We start from the raw sequence: 26879 nt of genomic DNA, 5'->3' as shown, positions 1-26879 counted from the left end.
ACAGCCACTCAAGTAGGTACTTAGATGGTCAACAAGTGTAGGGTTGAGATGAGAGAAGGGGACTATATAATGTAGTGGAGTCCCTTAGAGAAGGGGAGGAAAAATTCTGTATGAGGAACTAAAGAAATAAACTTATACGTGAGAGATCCATTCTGGTGTTTTTATTTTCTGCAACAATGTTGTCCATGCATTAGACCGAATAGACTCACTGAGATCAAGTTCTTTGACCCATCCTCTACAAATATTTATTGTGGGTTGCGCTTTGGGCCAGGGCCTGATCAATCGAATTTGGGCCAGGAAAATCGTGCAACTACAGCTACTATCACCGCATTGAATGCTCTACAGCTAAGTCTCTGGCCGCATTAATGAGAAAGTGATGCTTGAACAGTAGTTTTCAGCCTTATAGCTACTCTGCAAAGACTTCAAGAAAGTGCTGATGTGACAAGGATCAACACCAACAATCTGCTTTACACGTAAAGGGCATAGATGAAAGGAAAAATATAGTATAAAATAGAAGGGAGGCTCTGAAAGAAAGGGGATCGGAAAATTGAGAAAGAAATACTGGAGCAATAAGAACTATACTTGTAATCAACTTCAAGAAATATATATATATAGGAACTTATCTCTTCAGACTGTAGCGAGGACTATTTTCTTTAGAGAAAAACCAATCTTTCCCTTATTGTCATTTAGATCCATTATAATTGCTACCCAACTCATTATAGCCTAGTTTTCCAACCCACTCTCTACAAATTCATTGTATTGGACTCTTTAGGCCTAGATCCTTCTAACTTTTGGGCCTAGGACTCAAATCCTGTCCATACATATATAATTTTTTTTTATCTAATAAATTTATGTGCAATTTTAACTTAAAAAGGATTTTGGGCACAAATGGTATAGTTAAGTACATTCTGACTAGCCCTTGGAATTAGATTTATATATATTTATATATATGTGGGGGCCAATCATCTAGAAGGTACTATTAAAACTGTATGAATTGGGCTTATGTCCCAATCTGAGGATATCAACCAATTCGAGGATGGTCAAATAAGGTTATAATGGGAATGGTATAAAAAGAAGAAATAAAGATTGTATGTGATAGTCCAAAATACGTCCGAAGAGAAAAGTCATCTCAGAAACGGAGATCCGAGGTCAGTAAGAAGGTCTTATCATCTCGAACATCCTTCAAGGTTGTATCACAACTAAGAGTTGAACATTGGATAAGGAATGAGCAAAGGGAGGCAACAAATATCTTCAAAAACTGCTACCTCCACATTAAATGCCTCCCAACTAACTCTCTGGCCGCATTAATGTGAAGGTGATACCTGAACAGTGGTCAAACAGCCTTACAGCTACTAGTTGATGGTTTTGGGAGGTGTTGGATGGTACAAAAAGGAGTTCCTAGAATCTAACCTACACGTGTATGGCAGGGATGATACCAAGATTGTAGTATATAGCATGGGAATGTGACCTAAATGAGGGGGATCGGAAAAAATCAAGAAATCTTTGTAATAATACTGTAAACTCTTGTAACTTTGTTCATCAACAAGACATTATAACATAAGCTCCTCGGGCCATGTCGAGGATAGATTTTCTTATCTTACTTGTATTTAATGATCTTAAATCAGCAACTTTTATTGTCTTTCTTCTGGAGTAGAACTAGTTCTTTCACCCACACTCTACAAATTCATTGTTTGGGCTTGTTGGGCTAAAATCCAATCCTATACTGGGTCCAACCCAAATTCAGTCCTTACAATTGGTGCCGTCTGTGGGAAGGACTTGATCTATTCTGAAAGAGATTCGAGTACAACATTTAAGATGGAAAAAGCAGGTCCACACCAGGTAGCGACAAGACCACACCAGGTGGATGCTAATCCACACCAAGCAGAATCAAGGGGATCTCAACATAGCAATCCGCATAGGGGCCTCGAACAGAGAGGAGATCGTGAAGAAATTGTGCACGCAACTCATACTAGTAAAAGCCATTCTCGAGGGAAGAGCCATGTTTCCCATGTAAGGAACGATAAAGACATGCAACGTGAAATCGATAAGTTGAAGAGGGAGTTGCGCCACGCACGGTGAAGACGTTCATCGCCTAACTCCAAGCTGTCCTCTAAGGAGACAGATGGTGCTAGTTATAGACGGAGATCCAAAACTCCGCCCAGCAAATCTTTCTCCTACGATAAGGAGTACCACCTAGTCGTAGACATAAGAGCCCACCTCACAAAGGCCTGAGGAACGATGCCATGAACAAGGCGTTGAGCCAAGTTTCTAAATCGCCCTTCACACGAAACATAGAAGGCGCGAGTCTTCCTCAGCGTTTCCACCAACCCACATTTACCATCTATAATGGTCAAACAAATCCAGTGGAACATGTCAGTCATTTCAATCAAAGGATGGTCATTCATTCCAAGGATGAGGCTTTAATGTGTAAGGTCTTTCCATCTAGTTTGGGCCCAGTGGCGATGAGGTGGTTCAATGGTTTGAGGGCTAATTCTATTGACTCCTTTAAGAAACTCACCCGGGCCTTTGGTGCTCGCTTTATCACTTGTAGCAGGGTTCCTCGGCCTTTGGGATCCTTGTTATCTATGTCCATGCGGGAGGGGGAAACTCTAAAGGCCTATTCAGATAGATACTGGGAGATGTTTAATGAAATAGACAAAAATTATGACGATGTGGTCATTAATACTTTCAAGGCTAGCCTCCCAGCTGAGCATGACCTAAAGAAGTCTTTGACTAGTAAGCCTGTTACCAGTGTGCACCAACTTATGGATCGGATTGACAAGTACAGAAAGGTAGAGGAAAACCAAATACAAGGGAAAGGAAAGACTAAGGTGATCCCTCAGGAGAAGAGGGATTTCAGGTCGGACCGATACAATAAGAACCGACCTCGGAAAGATTTTGTTCAGCAGCCAGGATCTGCCAACACCCAGGTGGTTAATGCTGTATTCCGAGAACCAGTACAACAAGTCCTGAAGAAGATTAGAAACAAGCCGTTCTTTAAATGGTCGAACAAGATGGCAGGAGATCCTATGAGGCGCAATCAAAACCTTTACTACCACTATCATCAGGATCATGGGCACACTACCAAGGATTGCAGAAACTTGTGGGACCATCTAGACCAATTAGTCCGGGAAGGGAAGTTAAAGTAACTCTTGCATCATTCCAGTAGTCAGGGAAGCCAAATGGGTTCGAAGCTTCGGGGAAATGCTTCTTCGAAACTCCCTCTTGGCACAATAAATGTCATTTTTGTTGTCCTAGGGAGGGCCGAATCTTGTCCTTCCAGAGTAATGTCAGCATCTCGTTACCCAGCTGAGGAATCCAGCTCAATACCTAAGAGAGTCAAGATGGGCATCCCACTGGTGTTAGGTTTTTCAGATAAGGACAAACTTGGAACCATACAGCCCCATGATGATGCTTTAGTGGTTACACTTAGAATTGGTGGGTACAATGTGAAAAGGGTGATGATTGACCAAGGCAGCGAAGCTGAGATAATGTATCCAAACTTATATAAGGGGCTAAATTTGAAACCTGAAAACTTAACAGCCTACAGTTCTCCTCTAGTGAGTTTTGAAGGTAAAATGGTCATTCTGAAAGGTCAAATCAAATTACCTGTGCAGACCAGCCCGGATGTGGTGGAGGAGGACTTCATTGTTGTAAATGCTTTCTCTCCATACACGGCCATTATAGACAGACCCTGGCTTCATACCCTGGGGGCCGTCTCCTCTACTCTTCACCAGAAGATGAAGTACCCATTCGGAGGCTAGGTTTTGGAGATATTAGGAAATCGGTCTACAGCCTGGTAGCGGCTATCTAACATCGGCCTGAGGCTGAAATCTCGGCCACCACTGATAATGGCTTATAGCAATCAGAAACTTTGGCATTGCCTTTCAATGAACCAGCCGGCAAAGCAAAATGTGAAGATCTAGAGAGGGTAATTGTTGGCGATGATCCGGATAAGTTCTTTCAGGTTGGAGCTCAACTGCCTCTACAGGAGAGGGAACAATTGGTTGAATTCCTTAGAAAAAATGTTGATGTGTTTGCATGGAACGCGTATGAAGCCCGGGGTGTAGATCCAAGTTTCATTTGTCATTCTCTGAATGTTAACCCTTCCATCACTCCAAAGAGATAGCCACCTTGGCGTCCGTCAAAGGAGCACGCCGAGGCTGTCAGAAAAGTAACCAAGCTCAAACAAGTAGGGGCTATCAAGGAAGTTTTCTATCCTCAGTGGTTAGCTAACACGGTGGTGGTAAAAAAGAAAACTGTGAAATGGCGTGTGTGTGTGTGGACTTCACGAACCTCAATAAGGCCTATCCCAAAGATCCTTTCCCTATGCCCCGGATAGATCAATTGGTGGATGCAACGATAGGGCATCCTCAGATGAGTTTTTTGGATGCCTTTCAAGGATATCACCAAATACCACTAGCATTGGACGATCAGGAAAAGACAGCCTTTGTCACTCCCACTGGAAACTATCACTACAAAGTGATGTCCTTTGGTTTGAAAAATGCAGGGTCTACTTATCAACAGATGATGACAAAAATATTTGAACCCCAGTTGGGCAGGAGTATTGAAGTTTATATTGATGATATGGTCGTAAAGAGCAAGGTGGTGTCTGAGCATATGGGAGATCTTACGAACATTTTTGGAATTCTGAGAAAGCACAAGTTATGCCTGAATGCTTCTAAGTGCTCGTTTAGTGTAGGCTCGGGAAAGTTCTTGGGCTACATGGTGACTCACAGGGGAATTTGAGGTGAACCCTAATCAAATCAAGGCCATTAATAGCTTGCAACCACCTCAGAACCCCAAGGAGTCCAGAAATTGATGGAGATGACTGCTGCTTTAAACTAATTTATCTCTAGGTCAGCAGATAGGTGCAGACCCTTTTTCCTTTTGCTGCATAAATGGAAAGGATTTGAATGGACCGAGGAGTGTGCTGTAGCATTTCAACAGCTTAAAGAGTACCTATCTCGGCCGCCCATCATGTCCAGTCCTAAGGTGGACGAGGTTTTGTTTGCCTACCTAGCGATAGCCTCTCATGCGGTAAACTTTGTTTTGATATGAGTAGACAGTGGCATCCAAAGACCAGTCTATTACGTAAGTAAGTCACTTCATGAAGCCGAGGTGCAATATTTATCACTAGAGAAGGCCATCTTGGCACTAGTGCATGCTACACGAAAACTCTCCCACTATTTCCAAGCACACACCGTAGTTGTTCTAACTCAATTACCGCTCAAGTCAATACTTCGAAGCAAGGATTAACCGGGAGGATTGCTAAATGGGGTACGATTCTAGGGGCTTTTGACATTAAGTATATGCCTCGTACCTCTGTAAAAGGCCAGGTCCTCGCCGATCTAGTAGTCGAGTTTGCTGAATTTCCTGAATAAATAGATGTGAAGCAGCATGGCATGGATGAAAAATCGGTTGGCCTAATCTCCGCACAATATCCCTCACCTTGGAAAGTATATGTGGATGGAGCAGCAAACCAGCGGGGATCAGGAGTGGGGCTGGTTCTGGTATCTCCTAAGAAGATCACCATTGAAAAATCTTTGAAGTTGGGGTTCTCGACTACAAACAACAAAGCAGAATATGAAGCTTTGTTGATGGAAATGGCGATGGTTCAGAAAATGGGTGGAAAGACAGTGGAAATGTTCTCAAATTCAAGATTGGTCGTAGGCCAAGTAAAAGGAGAATTGGAAGCTCGAGATACAAGAATGCAGGAATATTTGGGCCAAGTTAGGCGTATGCAAACAAAGTTTGAATTCTTCGACTTATCGCATATCCCCAGAAGTAGAAATACCCATGCAGACTCTTTGGCTACCCTTGCCACTTCCTCAGCACAGGATTTGCCTCGAGTGATACTTATCGAAGACTTATGCACCCCTACCCCAATAGAGACTTACTCCAGGTCCATCAGATCAAGTTAGGGCCGAGCTGGATGGATCCTATACTGCTATTCCTTGAAAGGGATATATTGCTTGAAGAGAAGTCAAAAGCTAAGAAAGTACGAAGGAAAGCTCCTCGGTTTTGGCTGTCCGAGGATAAAAAGTTGTACAAACGTTCTTTTTCTGGAACATATCTGCTTTGTGTACATCTCGAGGCATCAGAATTACTCCTAGAAGAACTACATGAAGGAATTTGAGGAATTCACGCAAGAGGAAGATTTTTATCTCACCGGGCCATTACTCAAGGATACTGGTGGTCGGGTATGCAAAAGGAAGCACAAGAATATGTTAGAAAATGTGGTTAGTGTCAAAGAATCGCACCAAACATTCACTAGCCTGGAGGAGTTCCTAATCCTTTTCCAGCCCTTAGCCTTTTACTCAATGGGGTTTGGATATTGTAAGTCCTTTCCTTAAAGCACTAGGAAATAAAAAGTATCTACTGGTTGGGACAGATTATTTCACCAAGTGGGTCGAAACTGAACTTTTGGCCAATATCAGAGATGTGGATGTCAAAAAGTTTATCTGGAAGAATATCGTTACTCGATTCGGGGTCCCTCATACCCTCATCTCGGATAATGGCCTTCAATTTGATAACAAAGCTTTCAGGAAGTACTATTCTGATCTGAGGATAAAGAATAGATATTCCACTCCAGCCTATCCACAAGGAAATGGGCAAGCTGAAGTTGTCAACAAGGTCATAGTGAATGGACTTAAAAAGAGGTTGCATGATGCGAAGGGAAAAATAGGTGGAGGAATTACCACATGTCCTTTGGACGTATCAGACAACGCCTCGACGGTCAACTGGATAGACCCCTTTCTCAATGACATATGGGGCCAAGGCTGTAATCCCTCTGGAAACAGGTTTCTCGACACTGAGAACAAATGCATTTACCTCGGACAGCAATGATGGGTTGCTGGAAAAGAGTCTAGACTTGATTGAAGAGCGAAGAGAGAATACGATGGTCCAACTGGCCTACTATTAGCATAAACTCAAGCAAGGTTATGATACCAATGTAAAGCTAAGACCGTTGGCCATAGGAGATCTGGTATTGAGGAAAGTTTTGGGATCCATCAAGAATCCAGCCTGGGGAAAATTGGGAAGGGCCGTATCGAATCACTTCGGTGGCAGGAATAGGTGCGTATTATTTGGAGGATCTAGATGAAAAAACTGTACTCCATCCTTGGAATGTAAACAACCTAAAGAGGAATTATTATTAATAAAAATAGTTCTGTTTAGTTCTTCTTTAATTCGTTCCAATCATGTATCGTGATAGTTTTTAGACCCCTTAAAAACACAATTGGATTAACCTAGGTTAATTAGCCAAGTTGTTACTTAGTCCAATTTAACAAATCTAGGTTATCACAATCACAACAATCATATCATGCATAGCAACGGAAAGATAAATAACACAAAGATATGATCACCCAAGAAACCAAACCGGTAAAAACCTGGGGAGGATTTAACCTAGCTATCCTCAAGGTAAACCTGAATCCATTATCTTGAAAGAATCGAAGTTCATACAATAAGACTTACAAGCCCCCACGCTCGACTTCTTATTACTACCCACCAATAGAACTTACTAACACGACTACGTGCAAACTCCAAATCCACGGACTCCTTCTTTCTTGGATTCTCCAGCAAGTACAAGCACACCCGCTTGTGTTTCTTTAAACTCTTTAGTGCAACAACTGAACAATCATCAAGCTCTTGAAGAAATCTCCTTCTTGATAATTCTAAACTTGTGTAAAGGAAAGCTCCTCACAGATCTCACAAGAAATTTATACAAACAACAATATGAACAACAATAAAACGTGGCTAAGGTTTGCCTTTTATACCTAGAGCAAATTAGAAAACCCTAAATGTTTAAAACAAACTAAGGCTGAGTTGGAATTCTGCAGAAAAACGCATTTGACCCGATTTTCGATTGATCGAGCCTAAGCTTCGATCGATCGAACCAGGCCAAGAAGCATAAATGAATCCTGCAGCAGCTTAATCCAACTTTACATAAAAGAACCAACTTTGAGCAAGTCTAAACATGACTAAACATATTGTTTTGATCATGGTTTGCCAACAATACACATTAGAGTTCTAAATACATAAAATCCTAAGTCTTTAGAACCTAACAAACTCCCCATTTGGCAATCCATGACAAAACACAACTAGAAGCTCAAAGTTTACAAAGAAAATCCCTTTACAAAAGTAATGCTCATAAAAACAAATCCAATCCTAACTACTATCCATCAGTTGCAAGTGTAGACAGCAGCTCAATTGAATCAACCTGTATATTTCCTGAAACACCAAACAAAATGCATAACCGCATGTGTGGAAAATACAAGTAAACAAAATAAATTCTTGATTTCAAACAACACACAATGAAGACATATATTAATGAAAAACTCATAAATATAAATCAATAAGCAGTTGAAACAAGAAACAAAATAAAGCAGTAAAAGATATCTCCCCCTAACATGAATATCCCAACAAAAATATGGCAAGAGCTAAAAAGATAAAATATAATGTGAAGTACCTAGATACAATCTAAACTCCACAAGCTCCAACCAACAAAAAAATGTTCTCCCCCTGAAAACAAAACTCTACAAGTGCCCAAATATGTACTCCCCCTTTTTGTGACGGAATGTCAAAGGGCAATCAAAATCCATCATCAAAAGGAGGTGGCGATGAAGATCGTCAAAACTGTGCCAACTCTGCGTGCAAAGCACGGATCTCATCAAGCACGTCCACCAAAATCAATCCATGAGCCACCTGAATGATCAAGACATGATCCAACGTACGTCGAATGTCTGAATCATCCGAAGTAGTCGGTGGAGGAACATTAGCATCAGCATCAACAGCACCAAACGTCTCAACAGCATCAGCATTTGTAGAAGAGGGAGGAGGGGGAACAACACCAAATGACGCACCTCTAGGACACGTAAGATCAACTCTTAAGTGAGCAGCCCTCTGCCTAAGAAAGGTGGCACCTATGGGAGCTACAACATGAACGGGCTCACTAGAAGGGAAATCATCTAGACCAAGAAACAACAAAATCCTATGAATAAAAATAGGATGGATAAGCGCATGCCCTACGGCAAAACTCCTATGAACCTCATTCAAAGAACGAAGGAACAGATGTAGGAAGTTGATATACGCACCAAAAACAAAAGCGTACAAAAACACATATCGCTCTAGAGGGATGGTGTGGAGATGAGAAATAGGCCACAAAGAATGACACGCTATTCTAAAGAAAAGATAGGTAGTCTCAGTAAGCTCAGTGGACGTGATCCAAGGATCAGAACCCCACTAGATAAAAGACCCAGTGATGTATGACATGACAACATCTAAGGCTGGAGACTCATCATAAGGATAGTCAGGCTCCTTGACGACCGGAACCCCAAGAGCATCAGCCACTACCTGAGGAGTAATGGTGAACTCAACACCTCGTATCCAACTCCTAACAAGGGTGTTGAAATCATAGACATGGCAAGAGAAATTCGAGAAGAACTCTCTAATCAGGGCGGTCGGAGGTGGATGATCTATCTCTAATAGGGACAACCAACCTCTAGACTCAAGGTTTGCCCTAATAGCCGGATCAACCTCATCTAAAACCACAGAACGCTCAGCCCAGATCTTACGCTTACAGTTCAATTTCTCAAAGGCCTCTCTGCTTTTGTCATTCCGAAACATCTCACTCCTAGAGGGAGACTCAGAGGAAGTGGAGGGGGTCCTATGGGCTCTAGTTTTCCTAGGCATGGTGCTAGGATAAGGACCAAGACACAAAGCAAAAAAAAAAACAAAAACCAAGGGCAGACTACAAGTTAGCACAACACAAAAAAAAAAAAAAAAAAACAAAACAAAAAAAACAAAAAAAAAAAAAACAAACAAACAAACAAAAAAAAGTCTATATGATGCATGTCCTAATGCAATGCAATTAAGTTCAAATCAAGTTCAAAAGCACAAAATTGGCTTAATCATAGAGTTTCTAACAAAAACTCCAAAATTTTAATAACCACTTGATCAATTTAAAATAAATTGATGAATTAATCATTACACAAAAGAGATTACATAAAATAATGATCAATTACATCACTTCTACAAGCCAATTTTATCAATTGAAACCAATTTGAACAAAATCCCCAATTCGGGTTCAATACAAGCCTTAGAATTTTCTAATTATCACAAAACCCCAAATTGATCAAATTAACCATCATAGATCAAGAATATATCATTGTGGCAACAAAACCCATTGATCAATTTCACAAAACAAGGTTTGATTCATAAAAAATCCCAAAATATGCATAGTCCGAAAATTGTACCCAAAAACCATGAAAAAATGCATGAAACATGACAAACAATGCAAAAGGAAGGGTAAAAAAGACATACCGGCTTAGGGAAAGAGAATCCTCACAAGAAATTTGGAGGAAAACGACAAAAAAATCGTTGTGGAGCCTTGCCAAGTCGGAGAGAGAGAAAAAAAATTTGAAAAGTTTTAAAAAAGTGGTTTGAACAAGTCAAATCTGATTTTTTTTAAAACTTGATTCACGAGTTTCGATTGATCGAAACAGACATAGGCTCATTAAAAAATTTTAAAACAATTTCAAAACAGTTTTGATTGATCGAAAAACAGATTGGATCAATCGAAACAGACAGAGGCTCATAAAATTTTTAAGGAAACACAGTTTTTGAAAAAAATTTAGGAACAACTCAAAGCATTGAAATTCATGAACAAAATACATGAGTATGTGATTATATGATTTTCAAAAACAAGAATTTAAGCCCAATTTTCCCAAAGATAAAATTTCTTACATTCTCCAAAAATTTTCAATCATCAAATCAATTTTGCATAAAACTCAAGGTGTTTGCAAACTTGGTTGGTCAGACCAAAGACACACACAATAACATGTACAATATTTAGCAAAGAGTAACTTGTGCAACTAGCAATAGCTTGAGTTACATGTGAGGTGATATATGTATAGCAATTAACCACAAAGTCTACAAAATTCATCACAAAGAATTTGAAAGAGACTATCACCTAAAGAGTTACATCATATAACTCTCACATCTTCTAAATCATAAGCTTGCAATCATGTAAGTTTCTTGATTTTGCCTCATATTGTATACACAAATTTTTATTATTTAGAAACTTATTAAAATAGCCAGGATAATGTACACACCAATTTTATTTGATTGATTTAACATTAAGATGTACACACCAATTTTAGCATTTAAATCGAGGCTACACCTTATGTTTTTTTTGTGCATGTGCTACACTTTCTCGAGCACAAAATCTTACGATATGCACCAAGGTGTTCATGATTGGCTAGTGAACAGTGGTGAGATGATTATTTATGTCTTTCTCTAAAGGTTCAAGTCTGTCAGTCAAAAACAAGTGACTTCAAGATTAAGACAAAATAATTAAAACCATAAACATCTTTTCCACACAACATGCACTACAAAGTTTTAACTAGTAAAGTACAATAAGTAAGCTCATCAAGGCTAAACAAGGTACAAAAGACATGTTATGTGAAAATAAATTGACCAATCTTGTTCTCAAAAACCAAGAAAAAATAGTGCAAAACACAATTTGCTTCCTTTTTCTATGGTCACAAAGGGTAGAACAATGAAGCATAAGGACCATGTCAGAAAGACTCAATTAGTTTGAGTCTTTTGCATCCAAAACCTTTTAGATGCACCATGAGCATTGGAGTTCTTATTCACATGGGAATGATTACCAACTCCAAGATTGGAATAAAGGTTTAAAGCCTTTACCAATTCACCAATGAGTACCATAGGATCTTGTGCTTGAGGCACAGGTACTTTTGGTTTGTTTACTCTCTTAGCAGCTTGCAGCTTGTAACAGTTTGGACAAATGTGTCCAGACTTTCCACAAAAATGACAAACCCATGCAGGCTTATCATGTGACTTGTCCTTAGAAAAGGTAGGCTACTTAGGTTTAGACTTTTTCAAATCAACCCTAATCTTCCTAGATGGTGAAACTTCTATGGGCTTAACAACCTCACTCACAAGGGGTTTGACAGTTTCACTCACAATCTTACTCACAGAAGGTTCAGAAGAAGATGAAGGGACAAAGTTTGTAGAATGTGGAATAGACACAAAGATGCTTTCAACAAAACCTAATCCAGATTTGTCAAAATGAGACTTTTGAACACTCAGCATTTGATCAAGTTTAGAACTAGCAGATCTAGCAACAGATAAATCAAGTTCCAATGATTTAACTTTATCAAGCAATATCATATTCTCAGTTTTCACATTGTTCAAAAGTTCATTAGCATCAAACAGTTTTACAAGCAAATTTTTCTTATCAAGCTCAAGAGCTTCAATTTTCTTCAGACCAAGTTCAACATTCATAACATCCATTGCAGCAACTTTGCAAAGTTTATTGTAGGCCTCTTGAAGATCTGCATCCTCAAAGAGTTCCCCATCAGAAGGGTTCTCTTCAGCAGATATGCTCTCATTGACTACAGCAGTAGCAGTGAAAGTAATGAAGTTTCCATCTCGTCACAACCAGACTCATCATCAGAAACTTCACCATCACTAAGGGTTACAGTCATAGCCTTACCCTTAGACTTCAAATAGGTAGGACATTCAGATTTCATGTGACCATACCCTTGACATCCACAACACTGAGAACCCATAAAATTATTTGAAGATTGTCCTACTTTTTCTCTAGGTTTATCATTATTGTTAACCTTAGTGGGATCATTCTTCCTAAAGTTTCTAGGTTCAACAATGTTCGTATCTCTTGCCCTTCTGTTACTATTCCTGAGGAAGTTTTTAAAGTTCTTGGCAAGATAAGCAATCTTTGTAGCAGAGAGTTCATCATCAAATCCACCAGCCTCAACATCATCAACTGACTTAAGAGCCATTGACTTGGATTTGCTAGTTTTGGGTAGGTCCAACTCATAGGATTGAAGAGATCCTACAAGTTCATCAACAGGGATGGAGTCCACATCTTTACTCTAAGTGATGGCAGTCACCTTGGGTCTAAAATCTTCAGTCAAAGATCTAAGAATCTTCCTAACAATTTTAGGTTGATCATAGATTTTACCCAAGTTATATGCAAAATTAACAATATCATTGAGTTTAGCATAGAATTCATCAAAAGATTTATCATCAAACATCCCAATGCTTTCAAATTTAGAAGTTAACTGCTGCAATTTGTTGATTTTGACAGCCTTTGTGCCTTCATGCACAGTCTAGAGGATATTCCAAGCAGTATGAGCAACCTCAACATTGGAGATTCTCTTAAATTCCTCCATAGAGACAGCGTTAAATATAGCATTCATAGCCTTGCTATTGAACACGGCTGCTTCCTTTTGAGAATTTTTCCGGTCACTAACAAGAGTAGTGGACTTCTCTCATCCGTATTCAACGGAGTTCCACTCTCTCATCAATATTCAACGGAATTCCACTCTCTCATCAATCGATTTCAGGAATGCTTTCATCCTTACTTTCCAATAAATATAATTATTCCCATTAAAATGAGGAGGAATAACAAGAGAGTGTCCGTGTTCCATGATAACAGGGGTCAAGGATCAGCTCAGTGATCAAAAGATCAACAACAAGAGAGCAACCCGCTCTGATACCACTTGATAGTTTTTAGACCCCTTAAAAACACAATTGGATTAACCTAGGTAATTAGCCAAGTTGTTACTTAGTCCAATTTAACAAATCCAGGTTATCACAATCACAACAATTATATCATGCATAGTAGCGGAAAGATAAATAACACAAAGATATGATCATCCAGGAAACCAAACCGGTAAAAACCTGGGAAGGATTTAACCTAACTATCCTCAAGGTAAACCTGAATCCACTATCTTGAAAGAATCAAAGTTCATACAATAAGACTTACAAGCCCCCACACTCGACTTCTTATTGCTACCTACCAATAGAACTTACTGACACGACCACGTACAAGCTCTGAATCCACGGACTCCTTCTTTCTTGGATTCTCCAGCAAGTACAAGCACACCCGCTTGTGTTTCTTTAAGCTCTTTAGTGTAGCAACTGAATGATCATCAAGCTCTTGAAGAAATCTCCTTCTTGATAATCCTAAACTTGTGTAAAGGAAAGCTCCTCACAGATCTCACAAGAGATTTACACAAACAGCAATATGAGCAACAATAAAACGTGGCTAAGATTTGCCTTTTATACCTAGGGCAAATTAGAAAACCCTAAACGTTTAAAACAAACTAGGGCTGAGTAGGAATTCTGTAGAAAAACGCCTCTGACCCGATTTTCGATTGATCGAGCCTAAGTTTCGATCGATCGAACCAGGCCGAGAAGCATAAATGAATCCTGCAGCAGCTTAATCCAACTTTACATACATGAACCAATTTTGAGCAAGTCTAAACACAACTAAACATATTGTTTTGATCATGGTTTGCCAACAATACACATTAGAGTTCTAAATACATAAAATTCTAAGTCTTTAGAATCTAACATATCGTGTGTTTCCCCATCTATTGGAGTATTGAACAAAAACTAAGTCATATCAAGTTCCTCGAACCACAGATTTAGTGGAAATCAATACCCTTTGACATCTATTGGAGTATTGAACAGAAACTAAGTCATGTCAGGTTCCTCGGACCACAAACTTAGTGGAAATCAATACCCTTTGACATCTATTGGAGTATTGAACAGAAACTAAGTCATGTCAGGTTCCTCAGACCACAAACTTAGTGAAAATCAATACCCTTTGACATCTATTGGAGTATTGAACAGAACAGAAACTAAGTCATGTTAGGTTCCTCGGACCACAGACTTAGTGGAAATCAATACCCTTTGACATCTATTGGAGTATTGAACAGAAACTAAGTCATGTCAAGTTCCTCGGACCACAAACTTAGTGGAAATCAATACCCTTTGACATCTATTGGAGTATTGAACAGAAGCTAAGTCATGTCAGGTTCCTCGGACCACAGACTTAGTGGAAATCAATACCACTTAGTGGAAATTAATACCCTTTGACATCTATTGAAGTATTGAATAGAAACTAAGTCATGTCAGGTTTCTCGAACCATAGACTTAGTGGAAATTAATACCCTTTGACATATATTGAAGTATTGAAAAAAAAACTAAATCATGTCAAGTTCCTCGAACCACAGACTTGGTGGAAATTAATACCCTTTGACATCTATTGAAGCATTGAACAGAAACTAAGTCATGTCAGGGTCCTTAGACCACAGACTTAGTGGAAATTAATACCCTTTGACATCTATTGAAATATTGAACAGAAACTAAGTCATGTCAGGTTCCTTGGACCACAAACTTAGTGGAAATCAATACCCTTTGACATCTATTGAAGTATTGAACAGAAACTAAGTCATGTCAAGTTTCTCGAACCATAGACTTAGTGGAAATTAATACCCTTTGACATATATTGAAGTATTGAACAAAAACTAAGTCATGTCAAGTTCCTCGAACCACAGACTTAGTGGAAATTAATACCCTTTGACATCTATTGAAGTATTGAACAGAAACTAAGTCATGTCAGGTTCCTCGGACCACAGACTTAGTGGAAATTAATACCCTTTGATATCTATTGAAGTATTAAACAGAAACTAAGTCATGTCAAGTCCTTCGAATCACAGACTTAATGGAAATTAATACACTATGGTATCTGTTAACATGTTAGTCAAACATGAACTTAAGCATTTAAAGGAAATGAACCCTTGATTCCCTTTCTCGGATCACAAGGTTTGTTATCACCTAATAAAGATATAGACCGCAGTAAGCCCATGAGCATCACTTAAAGTATTCTGGGGTGCCCCGGACTTAACTTTATTTGATCAAACATTAGAACATTTTTCATGAAGTTAAACTTGTTAGAATTAATAGATTCAAAATATTTCTTAGTAGTACTACGGATTCAATGGTTACAATCCACTCTGATTACCAATTAAAAATATGTGTAAACTTTTTTTTTCTCTTGTGTAAGTAACTTTGTACTTTCCTGGCATATGATTATGTTCAAACAAAGGACAGTCAAAATGAAAATTACTTAAAAATAAATAATAAAACAAATATAAATAAACAAAAAAATAAAGTAAAAATAAAATAAATAACAACTCATACAAATTTGAGAAAGTAAAAATGCATATTTCATTAGAACATGTCTTGGAAAAAACAAATTACATTGCAGAAATCATAATTACATTACAAAATGAAGATTCAATATTTTAATTTTATCTGAAACTTGTCCTTGGAATTCTTGTTAGCTGGTTTGTCCACTTCAATATGAATTGTTTTCTCCTTCTCTTTAGGGGCTCCCTCGGCAAGCATAGTAATTGAAGCTAAGGCTTGTTCAAAATCTTGGGAAGCTGCCCCATCTTGTGGAACCTCTGCGGCCTTGCCCGGGGATGTTTCCTTTGAAACTTCAAGTTCCTTTCCTGCTCTTGCTGATTGGGAGGAAGAGGATCCTGAGGCTGTGCTTCCTCGACCGGGTCAGCAATTGTAGAGGCCACCTCACCTTGAGTGGAAGGAAGGTCTGAGGCTCGTATGGCTGGTGAGAAGTAGATGTTTTCTGGCCTTCTCAGCTCAGAAGAAGCCTCAACCCCAGCTCGATTGAGAGCTTCCTCCCAAGTCTGAGCACAATAGGTTCAACATACGACAGGGACCTCTGCCCAGAGGGTATCCTCGGTCTCTGCTACGCCGACGTCGTAACCATGCTATTCAGCCTCGTCCCTAGACTTCTCGGCCTCAGCTTTCAATTTTTCAGCCTGATCCTTGAGCTTCTGGGCTTCTTCCAGTTTCTTCTTGAAGGCTGCTATTTGCTCCTTGGAAGAAGGCAGCTGGTCATTGGCCTCACGAAGGCGTTGCCTCTGATCCTCGACCTATCTCTCAGCACTCTCCAGAGCCAAGTCAGCACTCCTCTGGGCCTTTTCCTTCTCGGTCAGCTTCTTCCTTAAATCTGCATTGCTTTGATCAGCAATGTTGAACGATTGCACAGCTGCTACACGCCTTTTCCTCTCGTCGTCCAACTACTGATAGCAAGAGTTGGTTATCTCCTCAACCCTGAAAGTGGCTTGGACAGCCTGAAAGAAAAGGGTTAGTAACCAAAAAAAAAAAAAAAAAAAAAAAAGATAGCATCATACCATGCCCAAATATCTTTTCAGGTTGAGGAAAACCTCATTTCTCCCGATATTCCTCAGCTCGGCCGTATTGTTGGGGAGTAACAGAGCCCCCTCCAAAGCTGAGGCAACATGGCATCCAATGCCCCCATTGAAATCCCTTAGTGATGCATCATCCCTCAAGGGTTCACCATTAAGCATGGGTGCTGGAGGCCAAGCCTGAGGCTTTGGAGGCTGATTATCTCCCCTCTCCACACCTCTCTGCGATGTTTGGCTAATCCTTTGATGCTTTGCAGCTCTCTGGGTCTCATCCTCATGAGCAGGACAAGACCTCCCAGCATCTACTACATCTTTTCCCTTCTACTCTCTCTTCCTTTTCGAATCAGCAGGATCAGGTCTGGATGGCAAAGAAGGTTGAGGAGGAGGAAGAGGAGATTTGGGAGGAAGAGAAGGAAGTTTTGGCTGTGTAGATTTCCCCGATGCACCTTTTCCTGGCTGAGATTCTATTAATTCCATCAAACTCCTTTGGGATTTCCTCTAGATACCCATCTCGTCCGAAGTAGTGACTTCTGCTTGATGCTGGAAGTCAACGCCAGCCGATATACCCTCGGGAGATGGGGCTTGGTTGAACACTTCAAATTCCTCTAAGGAATCTGACAAATCTACAATCCCCTCTGGACTTTTTTTTTCTTCTTCTTCTTTCTCTTTTTCTTCTTCCTCTTCCTCTTCTTCAAGAATGAATTGGGACAAGGATGCTCCTACTGAAGGGGTGGCTACGAAGAGTGGCCGAGTAAGGGGTGTACCTTCAGGAATGGGAATACCCTCTAGAACGACGAATCCTTTGTAGGCAACACTAATACGGTGGAGCCGAGGATCGTTGGCTTTTATCACGTACTTAGGGCTTGAAATGTGAGGGAAATGGATGTGTACCCAAGAATTAAGTGCGCCGCTCACAGTTGACCGTCAGCTTCGTTTACATACACCTCAGACCGTAAAATTCTATCTAAGCTCTCTTTGTTGACTAAGCTGAGCTGGGGTTTAGTAGAACGCTTATCTGCAAAATCATTAAAATGGAAGAAAATTTTGTCAGAAGCAAGGATATTGGGAAATAAAAGAGAAATACAAGCCAAGACACATAAATCTACGACTATACCCCCACCTGGTTCTCCCTCCTTAGTCAAACAGGGTAGGCCATCATGCCATTCCCTAGAAAAGATTAAAAAGTCTTCCTTTAAGCCTTTGTTTGATGTGGGGAGATACTGGATTAACCTTACTGCGGGATACCTAGACTTAAGGTAATATCCCTATCCCGTCAGATGGTGTAAGTTGTATATCCAATTCACATCATGATGGGTCAAATTTAGGTTCATTCTCTTATTTAGAGCTTCTATACTCCCCAATACCCTAAACATATTTGGGGCGCACTGTGTGGGAGATAGTCTAAAGAACCTAAGATAGTTCCTAGTGATAGTACCCATAGGAATGGTCATCCCTCCCTCTATGAAGGCGATCATGGGGATGACCACATCTCCTGTTTTCCTAGCACCTACCCATTCCCCCTAGGCAGCGTATCTCATGCCCACTGTTGATGGGATCCTATACTTAGCCCTAAATCTTTCCATATCCTCCTCGGACTCAACTAAACGCTTGAACTTACCCATTTTCTAAGACGTTTTGAAGAAAAATTAACAAGTTTGAAATGAGAACTAAAGGATTCAAGGAAACTTACAGGTTTGAAAAGAAGGTCCTCGGACAAATTTTTAGTATTTGTAGATGTACAGGGAGGTGAGAGAGAGTGATAGGTTCAGTGTATGAGCTCTAGGACTGTGTAATTGTTGAAAGTAGGAAAAGGAATTGATTTGAAAGCTATTTATAGTGGCGCAGAAGTTACAAGCGAGAAAATTCTCGCTTGTAAACCTAAGAAAATCCTCCACCGTTGGATTTACATCCTGCCATTGAACGTGGGGGACAAGGGAGTCGCCAAAATTTAATGATGGCACGCTATGGACGCCGAAGCATCAGGAGCGTGCCTTGAGCAAATAAAAAGGCATTTGGGAGTTCGAGAGGGCATAACCATAAACGGAATGGGTTGAGGATATCAAAATCCTCCTTTCCTCCCGAGGAGTCGAAAAGCAAGATTTTGAGAGGCTATTGTGGGGGCCAATTATCTAGAAGGTACTATTAAAACTGTATGAATTGGGCTTATAGCCCAATCCGAGGATATCAACCAATCTGAGGATGGTCAAATAAAGTTATAATGGGAATGGTATAAGAAGAAGAAATAAAGATTGTATGTGATAGTCCAAAATACGTCCGAGGAGAAAAGTCATCTCGGAAACAGAGATCCAAGGTCAGTAAAAATGTCTTATCATCCCGGACATCCTTCAAGGTTGTATCACAACTAAGAGTCGGACATTGGATAAGGGATGAGCAAAGGGAGGCAACAAATATCTTCAAAAGCTGCTACCTCCACATTAAATGCCTCCCAACTAACTCTCTGGCCTCATTAATGTGAAGGTGATATATGAACAGTGGTCAAGCAGCCTTACAGCTACTAGTTGATGATTCTAGGAGGTGTTGAATGGGACAAAAATGAGTTACTAGAATCTAACCTACACGTGTATGGTAGGGATGATACCAAGATTGTAGTATATAGCATGGGAATGTGACCTAAAGGAGGGGGATCGGAAAAAATCAAGAAATCTTTGTAATAATACTGTAAACTCTTGTAACTTTGTTCATCAACAAGACATTATAACATAAGCTCCTCAGGCCATGTCGAGGACAGATTTTCTTATCTTACTTGTGTTTAATGATCTTAAATCAGCAACTTTTATTATCTTTCTTCTGGAGTAGAACTAGTTCTTTCATCTACGCTCTACAAATTCATTGTTTGGGCTTGTTGGGCTAAAATCTAATCCTATACTGGGTCTAACCCAAATTATATATATAATTCTTTTATATAGAGTGAATCAAGTTTCAAAAAATATATAGAGAGAGTGAATCAGGATTTAGTCTTCACATTGGGGTCAAAACAAGTCATATTAACTAGTGTGTAACCCCGTACGTGCTATGTACATGTATAATTAAAAGCAATTACAATTATATGGTTCAAATTATACCTTTTTTTTATAAAAAATGTTATAATTATACATAATATTAACTTACACTATTTTTTAAATCATACATTTCTAAAATATATAATGGTTTCTTATTTTATTATGTGTGTTTGTGTGTGTGTGTGTAATGGAATATGATTTAGAATTTAATTGGTTTTAGAATCTTTTATTTTTACACCCAATAATTCACTTACTACAAAATTAAAAACTTAGATAGACACGTGGCAAAAAATTGGATTCTATTTGACATCCAATTTAGAATCTAATTGGATTTGGACAATTTCATTTTTAAACTCAATAATTCACTTAACACAAAATTAAAAATTAAATGAGATAATGAGACATATGGCGCAAAATTGAGAATATAATTAAAATCTAATTGAATTTTTTTTGAGATTTAACTATTAATATATATATATATATATAGATAGATAGATAGATTAATAATTTAATATATAATAAAATTGTCAAGAGTCTTGTAACTTATCAATTAATTACCTCCTTCTTTCACCCCCAAATTTTGAAAAAAAAGTAAAAAAGAAGAAGTATATGTAAATTGATTTTAGAAATATAACCCAATAAAATTAAACTTGGTCTCCCTCAACAACATCCTTGGCCCTCTTAGCCCATTTAGCCTTAAAAATTTAGCCGAATTGACAAAGTTTACCAAGAAAAATTAGTTGTGGCGTGAATTGTAGTATTGGATTGTGTACATAGTGTCGTGGTGGGTGTTTTCTCAGTATGTGCCTCTTTTTATTCATTTAATTGTTCATTTGTTAATTTGGCTCTTTGTGATTTGTCCTAATTAACATATATATTTTTTTACCTTAAATTTTTTATTTTATTGTATTCTTTTTTCACTAAGCAACAATAATTAATTTTGATAGATAGTTGTGTAAGATTCGCTAGCTGGGGAGCACTTTCAATAAATTCATGCAATCAGTAAGCAAAAGTAAGATAGGATTGTTGGTGAGGTGGACCACAGCCGATGCATCTAATTCCACAAAGATATTGGTGATCCGAAGGATCCTTCGATAGTCCTAGTCAATCCCAACGCACCAAAAGTTTACCATAAAAGTTTGTTTGGATATTTTTTATTACTAAAAACTGAAAATACTATAATAAAATAATTTTTAAATGTGTGAATAGTGCTGTAAGACCTAATTTTAAAGTTGATTTTCTTAAATTAAAAAAAAAAAAAAAATACTTGTGAATCCCGTGAACAATGCACAAGACCTACTAAAAAAACACACTTACTAAAAAAATGCGTAAAATGCGCTTCCTACACTTACACTAAGAGGGCGTTTGGATAGCCCGTTTTCCTGCGTCCACGTTTGGTGCTGCGTTTTCTTTGTTTTTTTTTTTTTCTTCTGCCCGCATAAGTTGACTTTGGTGGACAAAAATTACTGTTTTGCACTGTAGCAGTATTGTTCATGTACTGTAGTAACACTGTTCACGTATTAAAAAATATTAAAAATGGGTCTCACGGTACTTTTCACACATTTAACAATTATTTTGCTACAGTGTTTTCAGTTTTCAGTTTCAGCAACAATAAACTTAATCCAAACGGACCCTAAGTCTATAACATTAGTGAAATGACTGGAATCTATATTCATGCTTATCGTATTACTGCTTCTCAAAAGCATAGAGGTAGGCATGAGAAATACAATGTCTTTGTAAATGACATTGCTTTGACTCAGTGGTGTCATTTCACCTATATATCCAAATAAAGAGTTGTTGAGCAGTTCTAGGGTAAGTTTGGCTACAGCTTTTTGCTCTTTATTTTTGTGTCGACTTTATTTCAAATAATCTATTTTAATTTATGATGAGTGTCTAAGAAAAACATTATAAAAACTTCTTACATATACACACTTCCTACTTCAAAAGCCATACTAGATCATTTCAAGGCTAATTTTGGTAGTCTTATTTAAGTTTCTATATAAAAATAAAAAAATTTTAAAATTGTGTTGTTTGTTTTCTATAGGAATTCTTTTTTATGATCTCTATAATAACTGCCTTGGAGAATTAGATAGATATGACAGATCATCTCATTATAATATTGTTATTTTTGTTGTTGGTTTCGACTGGAGGTGATTCTTCTAGCTTATACTGAATTGTTTCAGTTGTATAATTTTTCTATTTGAATGAAATTCTATCGGTTATTCAAAAAAAAAAAAAAAAAAAATACTAGATTGTTTTGTAACTACTTGAAAACTTAGCACACATTCTAGAGTCCCAACATGACATGAAATTCATTTTTCAACATAATATTATCCTCAACTTAATTATGGGAGAAATAGAATCCGATATCCATATTGATCTCGAAGTTGTCTAGTTCACTTCTAGAAAAGCCACACCCACTACAACAACATATTACAAGACACGAGAAGATAAAATTGAAATTCAGTACAATAATTAGTTAGGGCAAGACTTAGGTACTGTTCCCTTTTTTAAAATTCTGTCATACGGATTTTTTCTCATGTAATAGAAATGTAATTTTTTATTAAATAACCACATAACTAAATTTTAAAAGGAGAATCTAAAAAACAACATCTAAAATGGTGTACCTAAGTTTTGTCCAATTAGTTATCGTTATTAGTTTAGTCTAAATAATAGAAACATAATAGTTAATAATAAAATCGCCAAGAATTTATTACCTTTTATTTAAAAATGTAAGATAATTTTCATCACTACCACAACAACCAAACAAATTAATATCACCATTATGCATACAAAAGTTTCCCATTAGGCCCAATAGGTTGTCGTGGTTGCACCATGTTTAAGCGATCCAGCCCACAAGTATGGCACCATATCAAGTATGGCACCAGCAGGCTTTTTTTCTTTTTTTCTTTTTTTTTTTCAAGAAATATAGACGATATAATGAAAAGGATTTTGCGTATCTGCTTCAGGCAGCGGAAACATATATATTCTCTTATGTTGTAGGGTAGATGGCTACATATCAAGTATGGCACCAGCAGGCTTTTTTTCTTTTTTTTCTTTTTTTCTTTTTTTTTTTTAAGAATTGATTTTTTAGGACAGACACTCACATGAGAAAATACATACACAATATACTTGGTATATATTTCCTATCTCGGGTGTAGGGTCCACTCCCAAAAATGGAACCCAAAATTTATATTTAGGGAACTGAGATAAAACTATCATATTGATTCCAAGCCAAATAAATAATGAGTTTTGTTGATGGCGAGTACAAGAGAAATGCAGTAGGTTTATAAAAGAGAGAGATTGAGAGTGTCAGAAAATGATGAGTGTAAATAAATAAATAATTTTTTTTTTTTAAAAGTAGGCAAGTAGCACAAAAAGATAAGAAAGATGAGATGCAAAAGTTACAAAAAGAACACTGAAAGAGAAAATGTCTAAAACGATGGGAAAGATGAGATGCAAAAGCTACAAAGAGAATACTAGGAAAGAGAAAAAGAAAAATGAAGTAGAGAAATATAAGTAAAGTTAGAGAAGAAATTGTAATGAGAATTGAGAAAAGGGAAAAAAAAAATCAACCAAAAAAAATTATGATGTACCACACACTTTTTCACAATTGTCCTATATGGCAGACTATAATTGGTTGTTTGTTCCTACAATTATCTTATATGACAGACTGTGATTGACTGTCTGTTATTATCACATTAATCACCATTTTTTCTTCATCATTCACAATCTACCATGTAAGAAAATTGAAATAAAATATATGTAAAAAGATGTGGTACCAGTATTATTAAGGGGAAAAAAAGAATAAATAAATATAAGTAAATATATATATATATATATATATAAAAAGTGGAGCTACAAAGGGGCAAACATTCACATGGAAAGTATATTGTTTATAAATGTTATTACGCATTTTTTTATTATTTACATAAATGCCTCTTTTTTTTCCTTTTTTTTTTCTTTTTTTTTTGTGGTGGAAATAAAGATATTAGATGTTGAGAAATGGAAAAGGACAAAACAAGTGCAAAGTTGGGATTTTGGGAGTCAAAAAATTGGTTGAAGTGTTAGAGGGGGGGGGGGGGTGCAAAGCTTTGTTTTTGTAGGGCTAGCTCTTTAAAAAATTGAGTGGGTTCTATTTTTACTTATTGTTGGAGTGTTTTTAAAAACTTTTGGGGCCATCTCACTATATGGCTTCACTCCTGTCTACCCCCATCCTCTCACATAGGGCATTTGAAAGAGAGGATATATGCATCGGATGCATGTTATACATCTTCCAGGCAACAAAGTTTTTTTTTTTTTTTTTTTTTTGAGAGAGAGAGAGAGGGGCAAAATGAGTTTGGTAGTGCCAATTACATGGTGCTCCTACATCTTCCAGGCAACAAATTTTTTTTTTTTTTTTTTGAGAGAGAGAGAGAGAGAGAGAGGCAAAATGAGTTTGGTAGTGCCAATTATATGGTGCTCCTAGAGCCCTGTGTTTATATTTTAATTTTTAATTTTTTTAAGTTGGAGGCAACATAAATTTATGAAACTCCCAAATCATTTTTGCAGGTTTGAGTGAACACGAGTTTGGGAGTGCCAATAGCTTTCACCTTCCAAACGTTTGTTGGCTTAAACCTTCCGTATTTTTCAAGTTCAAGGAAATGTGCCAATATGGCACTCCCAAACCCATGTTACACAAACCCTCATTTTTGCATGTTCGAGGGATACACAAGTTTGGGACCACCTCCCAAACCCATGTTTCCATATACTATCAAGCAATGCATTTTTAGGCTTTCTCATTAGGTGTTTTGTCCAAGGATGGAGGGGCGGGGATCAAAATGGGGCGTCAGACATTAATTAGTTTCATCATGTGTTGACTTTTGTGGTAGATTATATTTATTCCTCCAAAATTGGGATTTTTTTTTTTTTTTTTTTTTGTGGTGTTTTTCTTACTTAGTTGTGAACTCAAGATTTGGACATAATTTGAGAAAATATTATAATTGATTTTATTGTAATGGATTTGCTAGAGTTGGCATGTTTTCCCTTAAATTTGAAAAGGTTTTCCATGTAAATCTTTTTTTTCTTTTTTTCTTTTTTTGCTTTGTGGTTGACTTGTGTTCTTGGATTGAGAATTTTGGTGAGTTTTTTTTTTTTTTTTTTTTTAATTGAGATTGATTGAATATTGTATGTTGGATTTTTTTTTTTTTCTTAATTCACATTAGACCAGATTGTGACCCAACACAGTTTTATAAATAAATAAATAAAAATTTAAAAAAAAAAAAAAACACAATTGAGGGACCTCGATTTAAAAAATTGATACAATTTAAATGTATAAGGTGAAATTTAAACCATGATAAATGCTGGCCCAAAAAAGAAAGCAATATATATCGGACCAACCCATTATATAAAAAGTAGGCCCAATTTATCAACGCCTAGCCAAGCCCACAGCTACACAGTCACACCGCACAGCGAATAGAGGAACTGAGAAGTGAGAACCAGGCTTCAGAGAAAAACCGTACCATTCTTCTTCGTCCTACTCCTCGAGTTTTGTCTAAGAAAGCCACAAATCTGATTGAAACGATGCAGAATTAATTTGAAGCGATTGACACGCCAAGTTTCTTCTTCGACCAGAGCTACGTACTGTATTGGGTTCTCAGCTTTCAAGGCACCAAGATAAGCTCTTTCTTCTTCCTTCTCACCAGCATTTAGCTCAAAGATCCTCCATTCGCTTCCTCGACGTTTACCAGGTACTTTTCGTTTTCTTTCTTCGTCTGGGTCTGTTTGGTTTCTGAGAAAACATGTGGGAATAAGAGCAAAAATGAACCTTTCCATTTTCTGTTATTTAATATTTTCTTCTTGTTAACCAAGAGTACTTGTTCAAGTTCAAATGTGCCTCATAATATCCCTGTTTGAGCTTATTTGAGGTGGGATTTCTTCCATTTCGTTTTTCATTTTGATATTATTCCTATTTGTTAAGGCATATATGCGTATCAAATTTTAATGCATTTCGTATTGGTGCAATCTATATTGGATAAGCTAAAAAATTTTGTTGTTATTTAAAAACCCTATTGATTGTAGCTGGGAAACAAAGCGGCAATCGAGAAAGAGTGTGCTCGGCTGTGACTGTGAGTCTCAGTTTCTTCTTTTTTTTAGATTCTCTTTTATTGATGTGAGTTTGGGCACTGCAGATGAGATGAACTAGAAAACCTCGCCGATATTTCAGAACTCAAGCAACATGGTGGTAAGGTATTGGAGCCATATCTTCTACTGTGCTAAAATAAATTTTGTTGAGAATTCTTTTAATTGAAAGGAATGATTTACATTGGTTTCCATGTAGTATATTGATATTGAGTTAGAACCATTGAGATTTAGTTTATATCAATTTTGAAATAACTATAAAATCCATTGTCTGTATTATGAAGATGGGGAATTTGATTAAAAATAGTATGCTAAAATGATCAACTAGAACCTATTTTTATTTTTAGTATGAAAAATCTACCTAGTTGGGTCCTAGTAGTGGAGGTTTCTGTTACCACAACCAAGTTGATGTGTTAGGATCTTAGAAAACTTTAGACCCATGCATGTTATAAATTTGTAATTGAACAAGATGATTGAAGAACAAGTGTAAACTCTTTAACCCTATGCATGTAAGTAATATTATTTATTTTATTCTAAATTGTCTAAGATGACTTTATTACCGGTATTTGTGCAGATTGCAATGTAAAATAACATCATAATTCCATTTCCTACAATGGCGGCCGTGAAGTTTCCTGAGTTAGAAGTGAACTACTCTGAACATTTG

The 26879-nt window shown here is 37.6% G+C and overlaps 1 protein-coding gene across 1 annotated transcript; it reads left to right on the top strand.

Annotated features, from left to right (window-relative positions):
* Positions 1-2243: 2243 nt before the first annotated feature.
* LOC115995462 lies at positions 2244-3149 on the top strand. The gene is made up of 2 exons (XM_031120042.1): positions 2244-2831; positions 2931-3149. Exons 1-2 carry the CDS (start codon positions 2244-2246, stop codon positions 3147-3149), a joined length of 807 nt encoding a protein of 268 aa, XP_030975902.1.
* Positions 3150-26879: the final 23730 nt, after the last annotated feature.

Source organism: Quercus lobata, chromosome 1 (genome assembly GCF_001633185.2).
Source record: "Quercus lobata isolate SW786 chromosome 1, ValleyOak3.0 Primary Assembly, whole genome shotgun sequence".
In the NCBI taxonomy this organism is placed as follows: domain Eukaryota; kingdom Viridiplantae; phylum Streptophyta; class Magnoliopsida; order Fagales; family Fagaceae; genus Quercus; species Quercus lobata.
The sequence above is the reverse complement of the archived record's forward strand: the minus strand, read 5'-3'. Positions and strand labels throughout refer to the sequence as shown.

What these genes read in the sequence shown, in the direction of transcription:
- LOC115995462 (XM_031120042.1), top strand. Translation starts at nt 2,244, where the DNA reads ATGAACAAGGCGTTGAGCCAAGTTTCTAAATCGCCCTTCACACGAAAC. An exon ending in AAGGGAAAGGAAAGACTAAG is followed by an intron (nt 2,832 to 2,930) that starts GTGATCCCTCAG and finishes GCCAACACCCAG; the next exon opens with GTGGTTAATGCTGTATTCCG.